The following is a 22,692-nucleotide window of genomic DNA, read 5'->3' as shown; positions in this document are numbered from 1 at the left end:
CGAAAGCAACTACAGACAATGCACAGAAAAATAAAACGCAACATTGCAAAAAAAAAAAAAAAAATCTTAAAGATATAATTTTTTGTTTCTGTTTGCATCAAGAGTTGTCAGTCATCGACAATGTCAGCCAAGATTATATCTAAGTGGCCTACACGCACACATCACAAATACGGGTCGGAAAAAAAAAAAAAAAAGATTGCCAGCATAAGACAGCATACCGTTAAACCAGAAAGGCATCAATAATAACCCCGTCAAACATAACGCCAGACCTGCTGCCATGTGATGCGCTTGCATATGCTCTAAGTAGGGAAACACGGTGAGTTTCTTGGACTCCTTCAATTTGTTACATATCATAAGGGACTCGATATGCTTTCGCTGCTCGTGGTGGGTTTGGGGGGGCTTCAGAGGCCAGCGGGCAGCGGAGCTACAAGAGGATCTTCTAGTTCAACCTTCTTCTTGGGCGAAAAGGGTACGGTGACAAAGTTCCAAAGGCGACTCAGAGGGTCCTGCAAACCATCCAATTCGTAGTGCCCGAATCGCCAGTCTCTCCGTACATAGGGTCGTTGAATAGGTTCGTCTAGACCGCCTATACAATAATGTAATTTGTTTACGTCATACCGAGTAAAAGGAGAACGTACAAGTGGAATGAATAATCAAAATCAACACGTATAATCAAAGATGTTAGTATAACACAAGCATAGTGGATGATAGTTGTGAATTTGCAGCTATATCAGTAAACTACTCAAGAATATCAAAGCCAACATTTTACAATTGCTAGAAAAGGAAGTAGAACATCTGAAAAAAGGGCCCCAAGCTAGTTATAGTAAACGACCAGAGAGAGAGAGAGAGCATGTAGACTATATATGGACCGATTCAGGAAGAGGTTTATGATGTTATGCATGTAGTCTAAAATACTAAAATGGATAATCCAATGCACAGGTTTCCAACCAGAACAGGTTTGAAGAGAGTCAATATATATGATCTTGCACCTCGCAAGTAAACATGTTATTTCGTGACTTGAATCTTGGCCACCCAGGTTAGATAGGAGATCCATGACAAACAACTTCAATCACTAAATAACTTGCAAAAACAATTCATCCATGACAAACATCTTTTATTTTTCATACATCTAATAGATTATTACCACATAAATCTCTGCTTCTCCTTTCCCTTAAATCTAGGAAGCCAATTTATTTGTAACTTAGCCACTTTTCACTACCTAAATCCAGCACGTCCATTTGCATCGGTTTGACCATAAATTCAGTAGATTCATTTGCAGAGATTGTGGTCAACTTGAAAGCCAAGAATTAAATTGTTCATATAGCCTTTTGATTCAATAGATATTCTCTAATGCAACCATGTATATAGGAGCAATCGTGATTAAATATGATCACCATTGTAGGATCCCAATCAAACTTAAAAAGTAAGATTCTTAACATCAAGGAAAATGTTAGCATTCATTGCCAGATAACATTGCTTCATGTTGGTTATTGGCAATTAAGTGCAAATATGGAATATATCATATAATGTCAGTTAATCAAAAGCCAAATATATTTACCTGCATACATAAGTCCATGCTTGTCAACTTTTCGGTAGAACGGTCGTGTTTTCTTTCCTTTGGCAGCATGCTGGAGCTCCTTCCAGGCATGCATCCTATCCAACTTTGTAATTTGGCCAGTTTTCACTACCTAAATTCGGTAGATCCATTTGCATCAGTTTAAGGATCGATGTTCATAAACCATAAATCTAGAACTGGTCCACACAGTTTGGCTGGGTATCTAAGTGAAGATCATTGCAAGATTAAATAAGGATCGCACATGCAGTATATTAACAAAGAGACTAAAATACCAAGAGAAGTTCAAAGAAAATCCAGTCTCCTTGACATTTATTACCTTGGAAAACAAATAATATGATGGGCGAGGATTACGCGCAAGGTCATTGGCACGATCAACTGCAACAAGGCCAAATTTAGGACCATATCCATCAGCCCATTCCCAATTATCTGAAATTGTCCAGAACAAATAACCAAGCACACGTACACCCTACAAAAGAAGAGAGACATATTCATGTAACGAAGCAGTTATATATACTAGTAATACACGAACATGTCAGGGGTCAAAACCATAAGAATGGCTGCATATACAGCCAACAAATGCTCCAGCAAATACGGTCGTCGAATCAAATCAGTTTCATCTGAAACTCCATTTTCAGTAATGATGAAAGGCAAACTCAAGCGTTTGTATCTCTCATGGAACTGAAGAAGAGTTTGATATAAACCATCAGGATAAACAGCACGTCCAGATTCACTGTACTCATCATTTTCCACGAGCTTTAAGCCAGGCGCTGAAATCACTTCCTGAATAATGGAAAAGCTTCCAGTTATACTTTGTTCATGCATTTCTTTCCGCAATATTAGTATAATAATGGTGCTAACCTGTCCATAATAGTTTATCCCTATAAAATCCAGCTTATCACAGATGCTATCCACATAGGGAAAAATTATCAGTGAATTAGCCAGTGTGACAGCAGCGACATCAAATAGGCCATATGGTCGAGTAAAAGAGACATGATGTGCAATCCCAACAGAAGGTTTCATGACACTCCTGTTGCAAGTCAAATAAAACTTCTGCAAATATTAAACAGTGCAGTAACAGAACAGTTTTTGAATGATGGCTATTTTAGTAAGAATAGAAGACTGACAAAGTCAGACAAATTTCATCTAAATGTAAGAATCAAATAAAGCAATTAGCATTAGACAAATGCAACTTCAGTTTTGTGCAACCTTTCTCCGTGGATATAATCATAGGCCCTTGTATGAGCAACAGCCATCCAATGCATAGCTTGATTGAAAACACCAGTCGGCAAAGCAGATGTTGCTACCTCAATCATATCTGGATTTCCCCCGGGCCAGGCACCAGCGCAGTAAGTTAACAAAACAAATACATGTGGCTCATTAAATGTTACCCAGTAGTCCACTAAATCTGCTACTCGATCAACAACAAGCCTGCGGACCAGAAAAAATCACACATTCAGAATATCAACAAATGAATGTCCACAATCAGCCAGTGGATAACAAAGTGAAGATCTGGTTAATCATTCAACTTCTTCAAATCCAAAGAAACCATATCACATATCAAAAGATACATTTGTTTAAAATTAACTCAACATCAAAAGCACATGTATGAGCATTTTGTGGCAAAATCAAACAAGCAAACGAGTGAAAAAGAAAAACAGATTCTCCGGATAGCATATAAAGTGTTGATAGCTCTACAACCTGCAACTTTCAAGTTTCCTGACTGTATAGTGCTCCTTGGCGAAATTGCCAAATGGAAAGTCCAAAATGTTAAATCATCTATGCCAATTTCATGTTCTAGGTAGACATTCGAAGTTCAGTTCGAGAAGGATGCTGTATCAAGTAAAACATCTAATTTCTCTTCTCAAGGTATCTGCTACAACACCTCGTTGCATCAACCCCCATTTCGGAGTAATAAAAGGGTTTTTTTTGCTCTATAACCTTTTATTTGCTCTATATAATGCACTTGTATTGTTGGTTCTACAGGTCAGTTATCTAATTAAAGTGAGAATCTTGTTATAACACTCAAATATTAGAAAATAACAATCAAATATTAAAAAGATTAAAAAAAAAAAAAAAAGACTTTGTTCCTTTTGCTCAAACTTGTATCCCCTATGGTAACCAAGTGCTCCAAGGTTATGATATGTTTTGAAAATTTGAGGCAGCACCTTGCATTTACACACAGCAAGTCCCACAAAGAAAGAGAGACTATGAAAAATGAATAACAAGGAATACAATTAAAATAGTTAAAATACAGAAACAACTCAACTTTATTAAGAAACCAATAAGAAAATGACAACTAAAGGATTGAAACATAATATATATCAGTTACCGTGTGTCACATCATACAGAAAATGAGTTGCGTTATAAAATTCAAAGAACGTTGATTTTAGAGGAGCTTAAGCCAAAGAATGCTGGGGTGACCAGTTTGCAACCTTAATGGCTTTAAAGAATATGACAGTTCGTGGAATTGGGGGTACTATTGAAAAATAAAGTTATGAGTACCAGTGAATCTATTATGCATCCGGTGCAGACCAACAAAATTAATGTGTCAACTGGCACATTTAAGACTTACTAAGACATTTGTTTTTTATTTATTTCCTTTCGTTTTCCACTATAGTCACCATAGTAAATCTCATGCAACAAGGTCTGCAACAAACAAAATATGGGCAAGTTATTCTTTTTTAAGCACATGATTTTTATAGGATGATCTTAATTTATTGAATGCAGTAGATTGAGTAAAGATGCCCCAAAATCAAAGGAGCAGGAAAGGGACAACAGATGGAGCAAATAAAAATTAAATATTGATGAAATCCATAATTTCTAATCTCATACAAGCCTAATACCTGCAAACACACATTGGGAGGAAAAACCAAAAGAAAAAAAAAGATATGTCAGGTAGTGTTGTGGTTGTCATTGCCATGCTAGCGTGTGCAAATGACACATGACATCACAAATGAATCTTACCATGCAAGAACCAAATGGCACACCATTGTGTCCCATAGCGACAATCCTTGGCTTCAACAACATATATTATAACAATAAGCCCTAATTTCACAAAATTTTGTCCCCTTAGAGCCAATATAGCATCTAGAATAGGAAGAAAATCACACAACAGTTACATACATAACCATGAATCATCCTGTACACTAACAATTTAAGCTCTCTTGATTGCATGTCAGACAATGAAGAGCAAAGAACAAGGGGATGTACAAAACAACCCCAGAAGATAACGAACAGCCAAGTTTGAAAAGAGAGAAAGAGATCTTTCCATTCCGAAAGACTATCAACTTGTCAACATTAAAAAAACATATAGTTATACAAAATTACAAATAAACCCTTTTGATTCGTTTTACGAATCTTGAAGGGTGAAGCCCACCAATAAACCCTAAGGGAAAAATGAGAAAGCAAAAACCACAAGAAACTATATGAATATATCATAAACATGGAAATATTGATCCTTAACTACAGATCAACCAAGAAACTATTCAAAATGGTAAAATTTCCAACCCCAACAACTTTGAATGAGCTAAACCGTAATTTGGCACGACATAGGGCTTGAAGCAGGTCCACTGTACATAACTAGCAATAATTAGCATGTTCTAAAACTTCACCCAGATCAAATGAGCTGGCGGACTGAAGTTGGAATCCAAACTAAGCTCAATAGGCGCTAGACTTGGCTTCTGATGATATACTCACACCAGATAGTCTTTTAATACCTAAAGTCTGAGATGATTCTTTTAAATTTAAGCATTAACTAGTACAAAAAATTAAATATTAATAGGAAAAAATAACAATGAATTTTCTAAATACATCCACAATCCATGGAAGGTACTTTTTTTTTTCACGAAAGGGTTAATAACATATCATCTATGAGGGAACATTTTAATGGTTAAGGTGCAGTATGCAATCAGAAGGTCAGGAGTTTGAGTTCTGTTGTGAGCATCTGTGCATGTTATATAATCCTTGAATGGAAGAAGTAAAATTTAATTTTAACAACCAACTCTGTGAAAGACATACCTAGTTCACAGGATGCAAGAGACGTGCCCCATTCTATCATCAGGAAGGTAAACTAATAGTCGAATTGAAATTCAAGATGTTTATACTGGCCTATTCAGGTTTTAACTAGTAATAAGTGAAAGCAAGCATGGTATAAAACAATAGAGTAGAATCCACTTGAACAATAAAATGCATATAAAATATGATCCTCCAAAGTCCAGAAAACCTTCAGGTTGACAAGATCCAGAAACCTTGTAAAATCCATGAAGTAGTCAACAGTTTTCTCCAATTTCCATCCTCCATATTCTCCAGCCCATGGAGGAAGTGAGTGATGAAATAGAGTAAGCATCACCTTCATTCCGTAAAAGTGAACTCTTTTGATAATCCATCTATAGCGTTCCAATGCTGCAAAGTTAACCTAGAGAAAACATCTACTTATTAAAAGATGTCAACCATATGGCAGAATACCGTAAAAGCACCGCAAATAAATTGATTTTTATCATAGAAAGCACATAACCCACAGAGACAGACCCATATAATTGTCAAAACCACAGAAGAGCATGGTCATGATGAAGATTGAAATCACCAAAAGGTACTGCATGAACAACTCAGACATTCCCTAGTCACTGTATACAAGTTTGTTAACCATCCTGTTATATTTATAGTTACTGTGACCATAATAAGGAATCAAATTCGGTCACAACTTACCGCATCTTTGAGTCCCTGTATTGGCTCCCTTGGCATTATCCTTGACCAATCTATCCCCATGCGGAAGACGCTGACACCAGTATCTTTGGCCAGCTTCAACTCAGTGTCAGGATCAGACCAGAATCTCAGCCTCTCTTGCCTAAAACCAGCAAGTAAGTGTCTGATTTCAATTTATACAGTACATCAACTACAAGAAGTCAACGAGAGCCTCATCTAGGTTTCCAGAACTGGATGGTTTAGGTTAAATAGATGGCAACAATGCCTTAATAAACCAAGCATGGATCAGAAAGAGCTGTGAAGAAAATTCCTCATAGTTGAGCCGAGTAAATGCTGAACATGGAAATTTATCCTACCTAATAACCTACTGCTAGGAAAGCATATTTTAGAAAAATGAAGTTATTCTAGTTAGGCATCTCCTGCAAGCAAAGCAAATTTCAGAACTTACCAAAAAAAAAAAAAAAAATTCAGACAAATGCTTTAACCAACAAATTAAACAGAATGATACTTGCTGCTCAGCAAAAGCAAAACAGTACTGGCCATTCGAATTGGCATGTTATTGCCTAATATAGATGTAAGAACAGAAACAAATCTCATGTTTGCAATGTTCCTAATATGCATATGATGTAAATATCTTACACTACCTGATCTGTAATGATGCAGATGGTTGGTTTATCCACTTAAATTAAAATATAGATAGCTCTGAAAAAGCAGGAGTACATACGGGTGAGGCACATTATGCCATGAAGCAACAGTGCGGTGGCATTCTGTGTCAGAATTCAGGCCTTCATCATCTGAATATTTCACAAATCCTCTGATCATAGCCTCCATAGCAATCTTGAGAGGCTTTTTAGTCTCCAATATACCTGTCTTTTTACTTTCATCCGTGGCTAAGGAGCCTTGCTGAGAACCACCATCACCAGTAGCAGAAGCCAGCAAAGCATCCACTGGATGCTTCTGAGCAAGTCCCACATCAGCACAAGGTTGTTCCTCTGCAAACTGAAGCCAAGCATCTCTGAGCCTGTCCTCAACATGAGCAGGTGCTGTAGCCAACCCAAAGAAGAACCCATCTACTTCTGCTGCACAAAGTAGGAGACAACAAAAACAAAAAATAAGATCACCTGGAACCACTAAGCTAGATGTGTAAGAAAATACAGGACGCACCTAATTCAGTCTCTCTCTCTCTCTCTCTAAAGGAACAAAAAATTGGAATCACTTCCCAGTTCTCTCCCTTTCACCCAAAGAAATTCTTACAGTCTTCTCTTGCTCTCTCTCTCTCACATACACACAATAATCCCTCTCGCAGTACATTGACACTATCAAGACTCCACTAAGCATCATTCTTCCGGGAATTCAAAAACGATAATTCACATCTGGTGGTCAAAAGCGTAGTCATAGGAATGAGTGGCTGTAAATTTTTTAGCCTAATTCCACCACAGAAAAAATATGAATCAGCAGGAAAAACAAAATTCGAAAGGCCAACAACGCATAATTGCATACTCATGAAAACAAGTATCAGTCTTCATTTCATGAAAAGGGAACAATAAAATACCCAAAGAAACAGGATAAGGCGAGGAAGAAACATAACCGAATAATGAAGAACCCTGATATTTCACTCTAGTACGGTTCAATTCATCAATCGCTGAGATCTTTAACTAGAATTTACTGATACTATAGAGATTAATTATTTATCCTAACCCACCTCGCCAAAATCTCAAGTCAGATTAATACACGTGCGAATAGCAGAAATCACATCTAAAGAGGAAAGGAATACGCCAAAGTTCCACCCAGCAGTCGAACCCATCAAACACAGTAATAGAAGTTCTTGAACTAAGGCAATCGATTCGAGGTAGGGTTTGAAACCGGGAAGGAGCGGGGGAGTTACGTCCGGAAGGAAGGAGGCCGATGAGGCCGTTAACTCGTGAACGAAGAGCACACGAGAAGTTCCTGAACAAGGGTGAGCTATTCGATATAGGGTTTGGAAGCGGGGAGGCGCGAGTGGTTACCTCCGGATGGGAGGACGTTGAAATCGGCGAGCACGTCGGATGACTCGTCGATGGGGGAGCGGAACGGGCGGAGGTACCTCCTTCGGTAACGGAAGAAGGAGAGAGCGTTGGCGGCGACGGTGGCCAGCACCAGGGCTCCGGCGACCTTCGTCGCCGTCAGGAAGAGCGCCACTGACGCCATTCTACCTCCGCGCTCGGTCACGCGGACAGAGTGGAGGTGGAGCGGGAAAGACGTGATAAGAGTGGGTTGCGGTTAAACGTGGCGACGGATCATATAGAAGGTTCCAATCACGGTGAGAAAAAAGTTACGCAGGGAGAACACGGGTGGTTTACCTCAACCGTCGGATGAACTGAAATGGTGGACCCATCATCATCACCCCGCCATCCGACGGCGGCGTGGATGCTGCACCGCAACTAAAAATGTGTTCGCAAGCTGAGTACAAGTCGTTCACTTCTGCGGTCACCGTGGAAGCCGTGTGCCCACGTCCTCCTATCTCCAAATGGCGAGATATATATATATATATATATATATAGAGAGAGAGAGAGAGAGAGAGAGAGAGAGAGAATTGCATACAATTAGCCTCAGTATGTGTTACATACAAAACATTTATTCCTATAAAAAAAAATCAATAGAATAAAAATTAAATGTCCAAGGATTTTTGTTGTAGCATATGGCTATAGCCACTCTTTGTGGCAAATAATGCAAACGAAATGGGAGTCTAGTCTCAATAATCATCATATAATTTATATAAATTTATAGAGAAATTATAATATTTGATGCATTGAACTGTCAGCTAAGTTTGATTCAGTTCACAAATATATTATTTTTATTTTTATTTATTATTTTTTAATGAAAAAATTGGATATTCAAGCACATATCAAGCATGGAACATTTCATCTAATCAAACCAAAATTGCTATCTTCTCCATCTCATGTAATACTGTTTTGCCAATTATAATCTTCCATTTCATTCAAATGCGGTGGTTAGATGCAATTGGGCTTGCCATATGTTTAGAGTTCTGTAATCTCTTAGAAACAGAATGTGCAATAAAAGATAATAAAGAGGTATTGGTCAAAAAGTACAGTGACAAAATTAGAATAGAAATAAGACTTCCAAGGGAAGGAGACTTCATTTGCACACAAAAAAACAGAAGCAAAATTAGCACAAGAGAATAGTGTCAATTTAAGCTGAACGCACTCCATAAACTTAGTAGATCAAAAAAGACAACATAAAGAACCTGTGGGAGCATGATGGATGACAAAGAGCAAACTGATGTAATAAAAAGGTTGATAGAGTTCATTTACAACTTAAACAGTGACAGAAAATGAAGGATCACTAGCCAGACAACTCATGCTACCACTGTACAACTGCAAGCAGAATGTTATGCTTTTAAGGATCATAAGATGCGTTTGGCTGCAAGCCCCAGCGGCATATTGGCAGTAAGAAGAACGCTCATACCAATAGCAGCAAGGTAAGTGATTGCAGATCCAGTTGTAACCAGTGATTGCAAAAGGCGCTCGGGCGCTCGCCTAGGCGCTCGGGCGAGGCGAGGCGAGGCCCGAGCGCCTCGCTAATGTCCCAGGCGGCGCGCTTCAATCAGGCGCCGCCTGGGCGCTCGCCCGAGCCCAGGCGCTGGGCGCTTCGGGCGAGCGCCTGGGTAAACCGAACCAGAATTTTAGGTCTGGTTCGGTCCTGGTTCGATTGTTAGTTGGTTCAATCGAACCAACTAAACCGATATAACCCCAACCCTAACCAAACACTAACCTGCTGCCGATCCCGATCCCGATCGCGATCTCGTCGCTCGCTGCCGCTGCTCCCGCTGCCGCTGCTCCCGCTGTCGCTGCTCGCCGCTGTCACTGCTCGCGCCTCCCGCGAGCCCTCCCGCTGCTCGCGCCTCCCGCGAGCCCTCTCGCTGCTCGCGCCTCCTGCGAGCCCTCCTGTTGCTAGCGCCTCCCGCGAGCCCTCTCGCTGCTCGCGTCTCCTGCGAGCCCTCCCGCGAGCCTTCTCGCTGCTCGTGCCTCCCTCGAGCCCTCCCGCTGCTCACGCCTCCCTCGAGCCCTCCCGCTGCTCGCGCCTCCCGCAAGCCCTCTCGCCTCCTACGAGCCCTCCCGCGAGCCTTCCCGCTGCTCGCGCCTTCCGCTCCCTTTCCCTTTCCGGCTGCCGCTGCCGTCGCTCGCCGCTGCCACCGCTGCTGCTGCCGCCACTGCTGCCGCCGCTCGCCGTCGTTGCTGCCGCCGCTCGCCGCTGCTTCCTCGTTTCTCCGTCAGCAGGTTTATACTGTTAATGTGATTATATTTATTAATTATATTATATATTTTTATATTTTTATTTAAAATTTTAGATAATTATATTTATTAATTATATTTTATATTTTTATATTTTAGCGCCTCGCTTCGCTCGGGCGAGCGCCTGGGCGAGCGCCTAGCGCCTCGGGCGTTTTTGGACTTTGGCGCCTTTTGGCGCCTAGCGCTTTTTAAATCACTGGTTGTAACCATGTCAAATCAAGAAATTCCTCTCAAAGCATCTCATATTTCATATAATAGACTGTCAAAGCAGCAACAGACGGCATTCAACTACAAGGAAAAAAGAAACAAACGAAAAGAAAAAGAAAATGTCCACCAGACTAAGCTCTAATAAATACAATCTACAACTGATATCCAATTCAATACGCAGGTAATGTAAAACCAGAAAAAAATGGGAACGGATCCTGGAACGCTTATAAAAGAGAACTGAAACTCTCTATAGGATCTGATTCGTCTAACAGTGATGCTGCCTGGAAGCAGTCTGCCGCATCAACCATCCTACCTTCATCCCTGTGAATCACTCCCAAGTAATACCATGCCAGCCGATTCATAGGTTCGAGTCTTAGGGCATCTGAAAGAAAGCTTCGAGCAACTGGCAAAGATTTTGAGCCTCTTTTGGACAGCAAAGCACCAATTGATACCTTACTAGGCACATGGTCGAGCTCCACTGAGAGGGCATTGCCATAAGTAGCCAATGCTTGTTGCATCTGTCCATGGGCTTCCAGCATCCGACCTGATGAATTACATAAACAAAGACAATCGCATTTTTACTAATTCCAAATTGTGGTAGATGTTTCTTTAACACTTCGAAATTGAACCAAAGGTGGTGGCAGCTGGTTAATGTAATTACTAATTTAAAAAATTCAGGACATACAATTATACAGACCATAATTTCCCAGAGATTTTGAAGAATGCAGATTTTCCAAATATTACACCAAAAGACAGTACAAATGAATATAAAAAAAATACAGTAAGCAACAGTTCTTTTATTATGAAGACTTCCCTTGGTACGTGGCAAACAATAGTTGCTTAGAGGTCTATAAAGGCCTTTAAATGCTGCAGTTGGAACATACGATGAATGCACAGATTAAAAAAGAAATCTCTTTTTAAGAGGAATGGTGCATAAATTAAATTTTTTTGTATAAGGAGCTGGCATATCTAACTTAAAGTCTCACACTTCATGGGAATAAGATGACCATTCACTTTTAAATAATACACTAAAGAACTAATATGACAAAGAATTAGCAGCAACAAGCACCTTCACAAGATTTTCTATGGATGCAACTGAGAAACCAATCAAGAAACTCAAGAGAGATCATTTTTTTCAAAAAATATGATCTTTAGTACCTTCGATATGCAGAGTTGAAGCAGAGTAAGGTTTCAGTGTTCTAGATTTCTCCAAGCATATCTCAGCATCTCTCCAGTGTGAAAGGCCAGAGTACAGATTGGCAAGACCTCGCCAAACTTCAAACTCACTGACATTTTCATCCTCAACCTGAAAGAACATCATATTAAGAAGTTACTATAAAAAGAGGGCAAACAAATCTTAATCAGCATGCGGTTATATTTTTTAGAGTTTCTAAAATTTTCAAGATTGCTATTGTAAGGACAACTCGCAAGTCAGAAAAGCTAGCCTCCGGTCTTCATTTCACTTATCTTTCCAACTACCATCGATTCACATAATGTCTAGAAGATCAATTAGGAATACACAATACCCAGTATATCTCATTTTCCTTGACATAAATATCCATTGTTGTCAGGGCTTATTACAAGCCAATTGAAAAGCAAATCAATCCCTTCAGAACAACTAGAAATGTGTTAGAAACCAACTAATGATCACAGAAGAAGAATAAAAGATCATCATATACCTTATCTACTTTTACCAACATAAACTTTATATAATCATCCCAGTAAGAAGGACATCCAAGATCATTAATATAAACTTTTATAGTGCTTTTTTAGCAAGAACAAGAAATTAGGTAATTCTTCCTTCACTTTCTTGAACTTGGATTCATATAACATATCCTATTAAATATGTATTATTTGGCTTCAAGTCGCTCTATAATGCATAATGAAGTTGTTTCAAATTAATAATCTGGTCAATGAAAAACATGAATACAAGCACAACTAATATCTCATTTCCAGTCATATGCTCAAGAGAGTTTATTTGGTCTTTGTGCACATAAAATAAACTTTAAAATGAAAGTGGTACTATTATTTTATCAACATATAGTGGATTTCTTTGCATTTGTGAAAATACTATCATTATAAACTAACACAAAAACAGCCAGACAATATTAATTGTGGAGATATATAAGTTTTGGTAACAAAACACAAACACACAGGATCAGCAGATATAGTAAGTAGAACAAAGGTCAGCTAAGTATATACATATATGTGTGGAAATTATCAAAATAGAAGTTAGTGGAAAGTTCAAGCAAACCTCTATAATATTCTTGAAAGATCCAAAGGACTTTCTTTGGGCCTGAACAAGAGCAAGCAGAAGGCGATATGCTTCAACTGCATCCATGTGTAGGGACTGAGCCACTTTTAGTTTTGCCTTGATTCTAAGTAGAGGCCCTTGTTCCCATTTAACAGTCTCATCCAGTGCTGCATCAATGACAATTTCAGCGTCTGAGTAACGCTGCTGAGCAGATAAAACTAAAGCAAGCAACTTCCATCCTTTGGATATTGATCCACCTGTTGCATCAATAAATTCTTTTGCATATCGGAGTGCAGCATTTGTGTTGCGCTGTTCAGCGTATTCAAGAGCTAGATCAAAAAGTATTTCTGGGTTGTGGCGCTCGAGAGATACCACCTCATCAAGTGATCTCAGAGCTTCACTTTGCAAGCTAGATCTTTCATGATCTGAGGAGGCAATTTTAGCCAGTTTTCCCAGACAATTACCTAGAAAACGAAGACCCACACACTTTAAATGCTCATATGCAACTTGAGCATTTGCTATAGCTCTCCGAGCATATTCTACTCCTTCAGCTGAAAAAAGGCAGTCATCACTACAGATCTTAGCAGCCAATAACAATGCCATGATATAATCAGGACTTTCATCTTTTTTTAATAACTTTTTTAATAAGTTCAATGCGGAATGATTCTGATCTGCTGCACTATAGCATAGGGCCAAACTGTACCATCTATCACACCGTGCATATGTTCCAGGAATGAGCTCTTCAAAATGCCTAGCAAGTACAGATGTTTGACCACACATGGAGAGAGCAAACGAAAGATGCTCGATTACTGATGGATCCCACTGGGTTTTGCCAAGGTACCACTTCCTTAATAATATAATTAGAAGTAAAATAGCCTCTTCCAAATTGTTTTTTGGAACAAACGAACCATCAATTTGGGATGCCAAACTGGGTGGACTAGCCTCTACCCCGCCATATAACAAAAATACAGCAAATCTTTTCTGAATCCTTGCACAGCATTCATCATCAAGATTCCACTGACTTAGAAGAGCACGCCGGTAAGAAGCCAGAGCCTCCTGATAACGACCAGCTTGCTTCCAGAGCTCTGGAAGGAGCTCCACAGCCTTACTGACAGTTTCCTGCAACTTTTGCTCAACCAAAACATCAGGTATGCCATGTTGGAATATCTTTTCCACAGCATCAAGGACACTTCTACACTCTTGAGCAGCTTCTACATGGAGCCAAAAAAATATATTTCTTAAGTAGGCTACCAACAGAACATCAGAGAATTACAAGACATAACGTTGCACAGAAAAAAGCAGATTGTGATTCATATGTTAAGGCCTCTGCATATTGCACAGATTATGACTGATGAGTAACAGCTCGTACCAGTAGCTTTGCCTAGCTTCTGTAGAGACATGGACTTTAAGTAGATGGCTTCAAGAACAAGGCTAGCAGCATGCTGGGACACCGAATGTATGGACACACTATGTGAGCGGCTACGCCTCGAAGGAGGCTTCTCAGGAGAAGGTTGCAAACGCTGAATGGCAGCTTGAAGATCTATTCCATCAAATACACGGAGAGCAGCTTCTATGTTGCCTCTTTGATATTCAAGCCTTCCTAGTAGTGCTCTTGCTTCCTTTAGCATTTGAAACAAAAATAACAGCAAAGAAAAAGGATCAACATCAAATTATCTTATCACTAAAAGCAATCTACATCATTTAGTAATAGATTTTGGAATCAACAGTCTACACATGTAGTGTCAAATTTCATAAAACTACAATCAAACATTTGATTAAACTTATTTTTTCCAGTATTATCAATTAGTATGCGCCCATGAATTTCTTTGGAAGAGTTGGCAGCTTGCCATATCTTGGAATATCTTACAAAAACCTAAAAACCATGAACAAAGATTGACATTATAGGTTTTGAGAGACAGTGGCATCCAGTTGAACTAGTCAACAAACTTGTTTCTCTGCTGTTGTAGCTTAAGGATAAAAGTCCTTCCAGAATTAAGAGAGACAGCACAGACAAAAGTAAGTACAAATAACATGTAAAAGAGGGGATCCAGTGTAAGCTAACTAATGATCGAACTGACCTCTATACTGTAGAACTTCAAAGCTCTCAGATAACAATATACCTAAAAACTCCCATAACCACTGAACCTTGAGCTTTCAATTTCAAAAGTCAAAACACAAATTAGAAAAACAAGCATCCAAATAAAACTGGTCAGAAAATTCCACAGGAATTAGATAAATCTGGACATAGGTTTTGAAGCTAGATAGAAATTTTCTGGAAAAAGTCTTATATGTTGACTATTAGTATCAGAGATCTCATTGGATGGGGAAGAACACATTGTTAAAGCAATATTAGTTAAGAAGCAAAAGTTTTGGACAGGTTGCTGGCCCCTTCGTTCAATCTTTCTTCCAGCTGTATCCCATTTTTTTCTTTCTGATTCGTTTTGTCCTACTAGTTTTCTTGTAATTAAGCAATTCCGAGATGAAACAAATAGTGTGAAACAGATCCACCATGATCCTCATCACCGGTATCCTTCCCTCATGTACATCCTCCAGAGAGACAATGCTAAGTTAGGATTACTTAGTTCAGTAGTTTCTCTTCCCATAAAGTTTTGTTACTTCAGGTTATTTCTTGAACCTTGGCCTCAAGGTACACTGAGAACTCAGCTTTATTGCACCATCTATCCCAGGTTATTACCAATTTCAAGCTACAAATAGCATTGCTATAATAGTTTTGCTTACGAAAAAATGCCATGTCCTACGTACATTTTTTTTGTCTCATTGTAGAAAAAATATCATGTCCTAGATATATTTTTGCCCCATTGTAACACTGATGAGAAGCTCATCAATAGAATTACTAACATGAACAAGAGATAAATGGGACACTTCCAACTGCTACTCATTGCAGATCTGGATTTCAGCTGCATTCCATCAATATATTGCACCTAATTAGAAACTTATTCTAGCACAACATTCTAATTCACAAATAACTTTATATTTTTCACATCCAGGCACTTTTGAATGTCGTGACACTTGAGGTTAAATCAACTCCAGTTCAGTTTCGTGTCTTCATGTTTCTCCTAGTTGAGGTGGTCCAAACAATGTTTTGTGTTTTGAGAAGTAAAAGAGTATAAAATGGTTCCTGCAAACTTCTGCAATCGCTAACTTGACCACAATAGAAGCTGGCATACCAATTTCACTATCTTTGCTGCTGAGCTTCCTAAAATAAAAGTTGTAATCTTGAAGACAACTGCCAATCTATCTTTAAGCATCAGTCTTTTACATGCATACTGAATAATTAAGTTCCCTGCAACAAAGTTCCCTCTCTAAGAAACTGGATTATATGTGCAATGGCTTAAATTGCGATGGATCAGGACTTTATCCGAAGAAATACAATGATATACTCACCCATTTATATCACATTTCGCATCAGGTTTAAAAACCTGATTGCCACCATCGGAAAAAAAAGGGTTTGTTCGTTTTCTTTTCGTTCTACTAAGAAAAAATATCACACACTAAGGTAGCCTAAGGCATGTTTGTAAAACGAATTCCAAAAACCAATCAAGCATAAGCAGTGTTTGTTCAACGCCACAACATGACACGTCATTGGAAGATTTAAACACAAGAAAAGGAAAACCGTCAAGAATTCAACCTGGAAAAGACCACGACAGGCAGTCAAGACAAGAAAAACGGGGACTTTCCCACGGAACAACGAACTACAGAGAGAACTAAGAGACGTGACGAGAGAGATCTCGAACCTCGTAATTAAGTGAGAGTCCTTCCCGGAGGGACGACTCGGCCTCCTGGATGTTGCCGTCGTCGAGCTTGGCCTCTACCTCGGAGGTCTTCATGGAGAGGCCGTTCACCGAGACCTCCCGCTCCTTCACCGACATCTCGTCCTCCTCCCCGCCATCCCCTTCCGCTTCGAACTCCCCGATCCCCATGTTCGCTCCCCGGGATCTCGCCGCCAATCCCCGCCACGGCAGCAGCTGCCTTCGCGCATTCGACGGAGGCCTCAACGGGGATGGAACCCGGAGGAGGACTCGATCGGGAGAGCGGGGTGTGCACGAGAGATCTCCGAAGCGGCGGTCGCGTCGAGATCGGCTGCAGTCTCTCGGGGTCGTCTCATGGTAAGACTGAGGAGAAGGGGTTGGGGGCGGTGACGGGAAGCTCGGGGGGGAGTGCGAGATCCATGGCGGCCATGCTCTGACTCGGGGTGGGTAAAAATAATTTCCTATGTGACCGATTTAGGAAGTAAAAAATAAAAAAGAAAACACTTTTAAAAACAATATTCGGACAATTTCCAGGAAACACCTCAAATTTTACGGTACTCCTATTTTAATCCAATATGTCCAAAAATACCGGTCCTTTCGATGAATCGATCCACTTCTAAATTGGTTTTGATGCTTTGCTACCGAGTTGGATATCACTGTTGTTTGATCTTTAATAGGCAAGTCCATTGATATGCATCATCTCGTTCGACCTCTACTTCACATATTGAATCTCCTTTTATTTTTCATGCTTTGAAATGATTAAATAGATTACAGAAAATTATATTGGAGTTTTCCGATACAATGGAAGCGTGAATTCGAGGTCTCCGCTCTGGGATTCAATGGCCGGGGAAACAGTAGCTTTTCTCCGACTGTCGACGACCGCCCGTCGTATCTACCTGTCCGGTCATAGGACACTAAGTGGACCCCACCTTCCGGGCCCGTGCTTCCGCCAATTGTTGACCCGCGTCGAAAGGGACAGAAAAGTATTAGTTGAGGTTACACGGTGGCCAGGTCCGTACGCTGTGGTCCTCACGTCCACGAGGCCCACACGCATTAAATTCCCACCAATCTCATGAATCGAGTCGCTCATGGAAGATAGCAATGTGTTTGGGGAGGGAGGAATCTTCTTCGCTGTAGAACACAGCTCCATCTTTATGTGACTCTTAATCAAATCCTCTCGAGGGTGTCTTCTATTTGATATTAGTTGATCATTATCTAAGTTGTGTGCGTGTGTTGGATATCGATTACCGATCAAGTTTGGAAGGCCAATAATTCTCATCTATTTAAGATTATATTATTGGACCGGTTTTTTTGTTTTTTTTCTCCTGACATTATTAGTCCAGTTGAAAATGAAGATTGATCAATCAATCGAGACAATGTACAATCCAAACCACATTGAAGTACAAGAATGCTTTCTGGATGTTTTAGTACTCTCTATCTTCATTAAATTACACATAGTATCAGAATTATTGAATGGCTTGACAATGAAGCGATCGTTGGGTAAATGCATGTAGGAAGTTTCGGAAGCAATGAACTCATGATTGCAAAATGCACCATAATGTATACAGCTTAAGAAACTGTAACTCAGAACAAGAACAGTCCAAGGATAAGAAAACCACATGATATCGATGATGGAAGCAATGCCATCTTTTCACCAATAAATATACAGAAAAATAGCTTTAGGCGTTTCTTTTACACACAGCAAAATCTGCAGCTCGGTAGAAAATGCCAGGATACATTGTAAGCTATTTCCTTCATCTGGTGGCATGAACAAAACAAAATGCGGCTACTTCTATGTTGAACCAATGCAGTGATTTCTTTTAGTTGTTGCAACTAGTAAAGAACAACCATAGCTGCAAACTACAATGGATGTACGACTACAAGTCATCCTCTTTCATAGCTGGCCTCCTCTTTGCCTGCATCGCTAGACGAGCATCCCTCTCTCGTTCAAATTCTCGATGATCTGTCCGCTGCAAGAAGGAAACTTTGTCCAAATACTGATTTGAGCTCTTCTTGTAAGCATCCAGCTCCTCTTCCATGCCCTGGTTCTCCTCCTTAAACTCGCCCCAGTCTTTTTTGGTCTTGTCGAGGACACTTAGCTTTGGTTTTTTCTTTATCTGCTCTAGAATAGTGTCCAGGGCAGAGGAGGGAGCACCTGCAACTCTAGCCTTCTCGGCTGCCTCCTTCGAGTCAGCCTCAACAAGTTTCTTAACTTCAATTTCTTCACCCGCAAAATCGTGGACCTCAGTTATCTGCAGGAATGGACAAGAAAGATTATTTTATGAATCTTGTAATGGATGTAATTAGACAAGCATAGTCTTTGATTCTTTAAATGTTGGGTCAAGATCATAGAAGATAGGAGACTACATACAAAATCATCTAAGGTTTGTTCTCTAAATCTAAGCTTTAACTTTGTTGAATTCTACAGATTCACTGATTGCAATTTCATGGCGAGCAGTCACCCTCACGCACAAAAAGTTGCTAATTCACAGAAAATTTTGTCCAAGCATTTGATCATCTAAAAATTGTGTTAAAAGCCCATATCTGTCTTAAAATAAGCCAATTACCTACACTATTGCACTTCTAAAATGTCAGGAAACCAATATTCTTATTGCTGAATGATAAGGAACACTAAAAGGCAATCATTTAATTTAAAATTTTCATCAATAACAAGTCAGACAAGCAGGTATCCAACTGGAGTAGTTTATGGGCCGGATACTCCATGATAACAAAATCAAGAAGGCTCCATCACTATGAGGTCAGCCCTTACAGCACAACTCAAAATTGAGAGGGCTCCCGGAAACAAGTTCACATCAACAGTATAAATCTGGAGCTGCATTCTCGGTCAAGGAAAATTTTAATTAAAAGACAAGCTTGCCTAACAACAGAAAGGCTTCTCTGACAAGGTACCTAGCTTTCTAGCTCATGCACACTCTTCATTATGAAACATACATGTGGAAGTGCACACAACGGTTCAGAGTTCCAACACGACCGACCCATAGAACAGAAGAACACATGTGATATTTACTTATGAGGCACATGAATCTAATCAATACAAACTATCTATCACAGACAACTTATGCATTAAGCAGTCATGCACAATTTCATATTTTTTGCTTCATTGTTTCAGATAATGGACGATGTAAATAAAGGTAGAAAAAGTACACTAGAGAAAAATGAACTAATTTCTGTATGAAAAAAATCTGAGCATACTTCAACTTTTCCCCTTTCAGCAGTGGCAGCAGATGCAACATCTTTAACAGCTGAAATGGCGGCTGTAGCAAGTTTCTTGGCTTGCTCACTTGTTCCATTTTGTATGATGGCTGGCCTCTTTCCCAGTGGATCCTTAGTAGCTGCCATTTTTACTGGTGCAAGGCCAAGAGTGAACATCCAATCCTATGAAATATCAATAAAGCAAGTGAAACCTTTAAGGTCAAATCATAAGATAAGTAGATAACAAAATGTTAAGCGTAGCATCCTTACAGGGATTGTTTTCTTTGTCGTTGTAAGTTCAGTTGAACTAGATTTGTTCACAAAAGGTTTGGGCACCTTAACTGGCAATCCACTGTTCATTTGCTTCCAAACTTCCTCAACCCGAGCTTTCCTTTCTGAATCAACAACAGCATTTGTCAAGTCCCCAGCAATTAATGCAGAAAAAGCAGAAGTGAACAATGAACCACAAGAGAGTGAACACACTAAAATTTAAAGAGAGGTCGATGAATACGTTGTCCAGTATACTGCAAGTTCTCAGAAATGCACAGGACCCAGACAAAGTGTACTTATGGAAGGTTCCATTACAAAAACTCATATGGTAAGCCTTGGTGGAACGGTAAGATTGTCACTTTGCGACCTGGGCAAACATGGTTCGAGCAATGAAAATGACCTCTTTGTTTGTAAAGTAAAAACTGCATATGCTGACTTTCCCGTACGATGGGTTGATGGAAGCCAAATGTACTAGACCACCCTTTTTTGTGATAGTAGATTAAGGAATAGGAATTGAATGGTAAAAGCAACAGTAATATGAAATATAAGTAGACTTCTCAGGTTCTAAGGAAGTATTTTTTGGGACTACAAGTCATCTGGAGTAATAAAATCAAAAAGTACTATTTCTCAAAACAGGAGGAACAACTTCCAATAAAATGATTTATACACTTACCACTATCTTCGTGTTGTTCCTGCAAACCAGGAACCTTATTACCTTCAATAACATCTGAAGTATCAGCTTTGTTCCCTGGAATATTTAACAGGTTAAGATCAGATGGTTAGAAAATAAAACTTAAAACAGAACTGCCATCTGGCTATCCCTAGCTTGATATAAGACAAATTTCATCAGTTCAAAAGTAGCATTTAAAAAAGGAAGTGTGAGCATTTACACAACTATTCCAGTTTGATTAAAAGTAAATCCTGCAGCACCAGCATTCCTAAATAGTGCATCAGTGTAAAATATTTTCATTAGTATATATGCATAACCTAGCTCTTATCATCTTACAGCAACTACATGAATGAAGTGAAAATAATAAAACTTACTTTAGATTTTAAAAAGAATAAAAATTTTGGCAATGCTAAGGGACATTTTTGGGATGACAAGGAAACTGTAAGAACATCATAACACTAATGTATTACAACATGAGTCTGTCAAAACCACACTGTAAAGTGCTTCATAAGCCAATAAACCATCAAATCAACCACATGTTCTTGAAATAGCTGGCAAGAGAAGATAAACCAAATTGCTCATCGTAAGGGGCAAGATCGTAGGAAAATTCATGGTCACAACCCCAATAAATTGTTGGAAATTATACCCAATTATAGTAGCTACAGTAAATTTATGCTCATTTATCATTCTATTACGCCAGGTGAGAATCTGAACCACATACAGAACCCACCACCTACGCAACCAACGAATTCGTAGTAACAAAGACTTATTTGACGGGATCAACCAGTACTAGTTTAAGGTAGCTTGGCCTCAAAGGCAAGAAAGATGCCAATATGCCTAACTTATCGATGTGCCTGATGTGCCGATCAGTTGATAGTTTCTCTGGTAGTCATGAACAAGATCAACTCGTTAAGACTAGGCTTGAAGATACATCCACCAAGTTGTCGATCTTGAACTGAAGAAAATGGGGCGTAAAAGAAGGAAGAGCAGTCATAGGATGGCAGATTGACCTAGTACATACACCCAAAAACCCTAAAACCTAATAACAAATCGAGAATAAGAACAGAAATTTATAGACTTTCCAAACTATGTGGAGGAGAGATCCTTGAATCGGCAATACAAATCAACGCAAGATGATGATGATCTTGAGTGATGAGAATACGAAAAAACTAATTCAAACACAAAACGGGGAGCAAAAATAGATATTTTGGAATGGAACGCACCGGAATCATCGAGGGACGCCATTACGGCGAGCGAGAGCAAAACCGAAGAGGATCAAAAGGGCCGCGAGGGCACGGAAGCATTGGGTACACCGACGACAGCAAATATTGCCTTGGAGACTTCATCTCAACCCTTCACATATATCATCTATTGGTGATTCGTTGCCTCTACTCCATACGGCGAGTCGCCTCTCTAATTTTCGTGCTACTCACGTCCTCGACCGTTGGATCAAATCCGACGCCTGCTTTCGGCTGCAGCTTAAGATGCCCAAGTAGAACAGTAAGAACATGTTTAGGAATACGTTTATATTATTAATTATTATTTAAATAGATGAATAATAGAGAATTATAAAATATTTGAGTGTTAGATGAATAATAGATAAAAAAAATTATATTTTAAATACTTAAATATTGTTTCGTAAAATTATATTCTAAAAGTTTGGTAAATTTATTCTTCTAATATTTTTTATATTTATTCAAAAATTAAAAAAAAAATTAAAATTAATATATATAGTTAAA

The 22,692-nt window shown here is 39.3% G+C and overlaps 3 protein-coding genes across 7 annotated transcripts; all 3 read right to left on the bottom strand.

Annotated features, from left to right (window-relative positions):
• Positions 1-220: 220 nt before the first annotated feature.
• Positions 221-8,528, bottom strand: LOC135598634 (beta-glucosidase-like SFR2, chloroplastic). 4 transcript variants are annotated; one of them, XM_065092743.1, is made up of 10 exons: positions 8,284-8,527; positions 7,002-7,356; positions 6,281-6,419; positions 5,824-5,990; positions 2,783-3,004; positions 2,435-2,603; positions 2,123-2,356; positions 1,893-2,042; positions 1,559-1,688; positions 221-586 (listed from the first exon to the last, which is right to left on the bottom strand). In XM_065092743.1, the coding sequence occupies exons 1-10, from the start codon at positions 8,462-8,464 to the stop codon at positions 402-404; spliced, it is 1,932 nt and encodes a 643-aa protein (XP_064948815.1). In that variant the 5' UTR covers positions 8,465-8,527; the 3' UTR covers positions 221-401. The 4 variants fall into 4 exon arrangements, with proteins under 4 accessions (XP_064948815.1, XP_064948816.1, XP_064948813.1 ...); XM_065092744.1 differs by having other exon boundaries at positions 7,002-7,353; XM_065092741.1 differs by having other exon boundaries at positions 2,123-2,603; positions 8,284-8,528.
• A 2,265-nt stretch (positions 8,529-10,793) lies between these two features.
• LOC103994427 (protein NPG1) lies at positions 10,794-17,247 on the bottom strand. The gene is made up of 5 exons (XM_009414758.3): positions 16,786-17,247; positions 14,400-14,649; positions 13,031-14,241; positions 11,935-12,082; positions 10,794-11,320 (listed from the first exon to the last, which is right to left on the bottom strand). The coding sequence occupies exons 1-5, from the start codon at positions 16,969-16,971 to the stop codon at positions 11,001-11,003; spliced, it is 2,115 nt and encodes a 704-aa protein (XP_009413033.2). The 5' UTR covers positions 16,972-17,247; the 3' UTR covers positions 10,794-11,000.
• Positions 17,248-18,432: 1,185 nt separating this feature from the next.
• Positions 18,433-22,325, bottom strand: LOC135584268 (uncharacterized). Of its 2 annotated transcripts, none has more exons than XM_065092740.1 (5): positions 22,177-22,325; positions 20,957-21,031; positions 20,284-20,408; positions 20,014-20,196; positions 18,433-19,052 (listed from the first exon to the last, which is right to left on the bottom strand). In XM_065092740.1, exons 1-5 carry the CDS (start codon positions 22,196-22,198, stop codon positions 18,678-18,680), a joined length of 780 nt encoding a protein of 259 aa, XP_064948812.1. In that variant the 5' UTR covers positions 22,199-22,325; the 3' UTR covers positions 18,433-18,677. The 2 variants fall into 2 exon arrangements, with proteins under 2 accessions (XP_064948812.1, XP_064948811.1); XM_065092739.1 differs by lacking the exon at positions 22,177-22,325 and adding an exon at positions 20,497-20,650.
• Between the last annotated feature and the right edge of the window lie 367 nt (positions 22,326-22,692).

Source organism: Musa acuminata, chromosome BXJ2-1, assembly GCF_036884655.1.
Source record: "Musa acuminata AAA Group cultivar baxijiao chromosome BXJ2-1, Cavendish_Baxijiao_AAA, whole genome shotgun sequence".
Taxonomy (NCBI): Eukaryota; Viridiplantae; Streptophyta; class Magnoliopsida; order Zingiberales; family Musaceae; genus Musa; species Musa acuminata.
This window is presented reverse-complemented; position numbering and strand designations above follow the sequence as displayed.

Excerpts from the sequence above, each read along its gene's own strand:
- LOC103994427 (XM_009414758.3), bottom strand. The coding sequence starts at position 16,971 with ATGGGGATCGGGGAGTTCGAAGCGGAAGGGGATGGCGGGGAGGAGGAC. Across the intron at positions 14,242-14,399 it reads GAAGCTAGGCAAAGCTACTG|AAGCTGCTCAAGAGTGTAGA; the intron begins GTACGAGCTGTT and ends GGCTCCATGTAG. Across the intron at positions 12,083-13,030 it reads CTTTCAAGAATATTATAGAG|GTTGAGGATGAAAATGTCAG; the intron begins GTTTGCTTGAAC and ends ATGTTCTTTCAG.
- LOC135584268 (XM_065092739.1), bottom strand. The coding sequence starts at position 20,608 with ATGAGTTTTTGTAATGGAACCTTCCATAAGTACACTTTGTCTGGGTCC. Across the intron at positions 20,197-20,283 it reads CGACAAAGAAAACAATCCCT|GATTGGATGTTCACTCTTGG; the intron begins GTAAGGATGCTA and ends GATATTTCATAG. Across the intron at positions 19,053-20,013 it reads CTGAAAGGGGAAAAGTTGAA|ATAACTGAGGTCCACGATTT; the intron begins GTATGCTCAGAT and ends CCATTCCTGCAG.
- LOC135598634 (XM_065092741.1), bottom strand. The coding sequence starts at position 8,464 with ATGGCGTCAGTGGCGCTCTTCCTGACGGCGACGAAGGTCGCCGGAGCC. Across the intron at positions 2,604-2,782 it reads GATTATATCCACGGAGAAAG|GAGTGTCATGAAACCTTCTG; the intron begins GTTGCACAAAAC and ends GACTTGCAACAG. Across the intron at positions 587-1,558 it reads GCATGGACTTATGTATGCAG|GCGGTCTAGACGAACCTATT; the intron begins GTAAATATATTT and ends ATTATTGTATAG.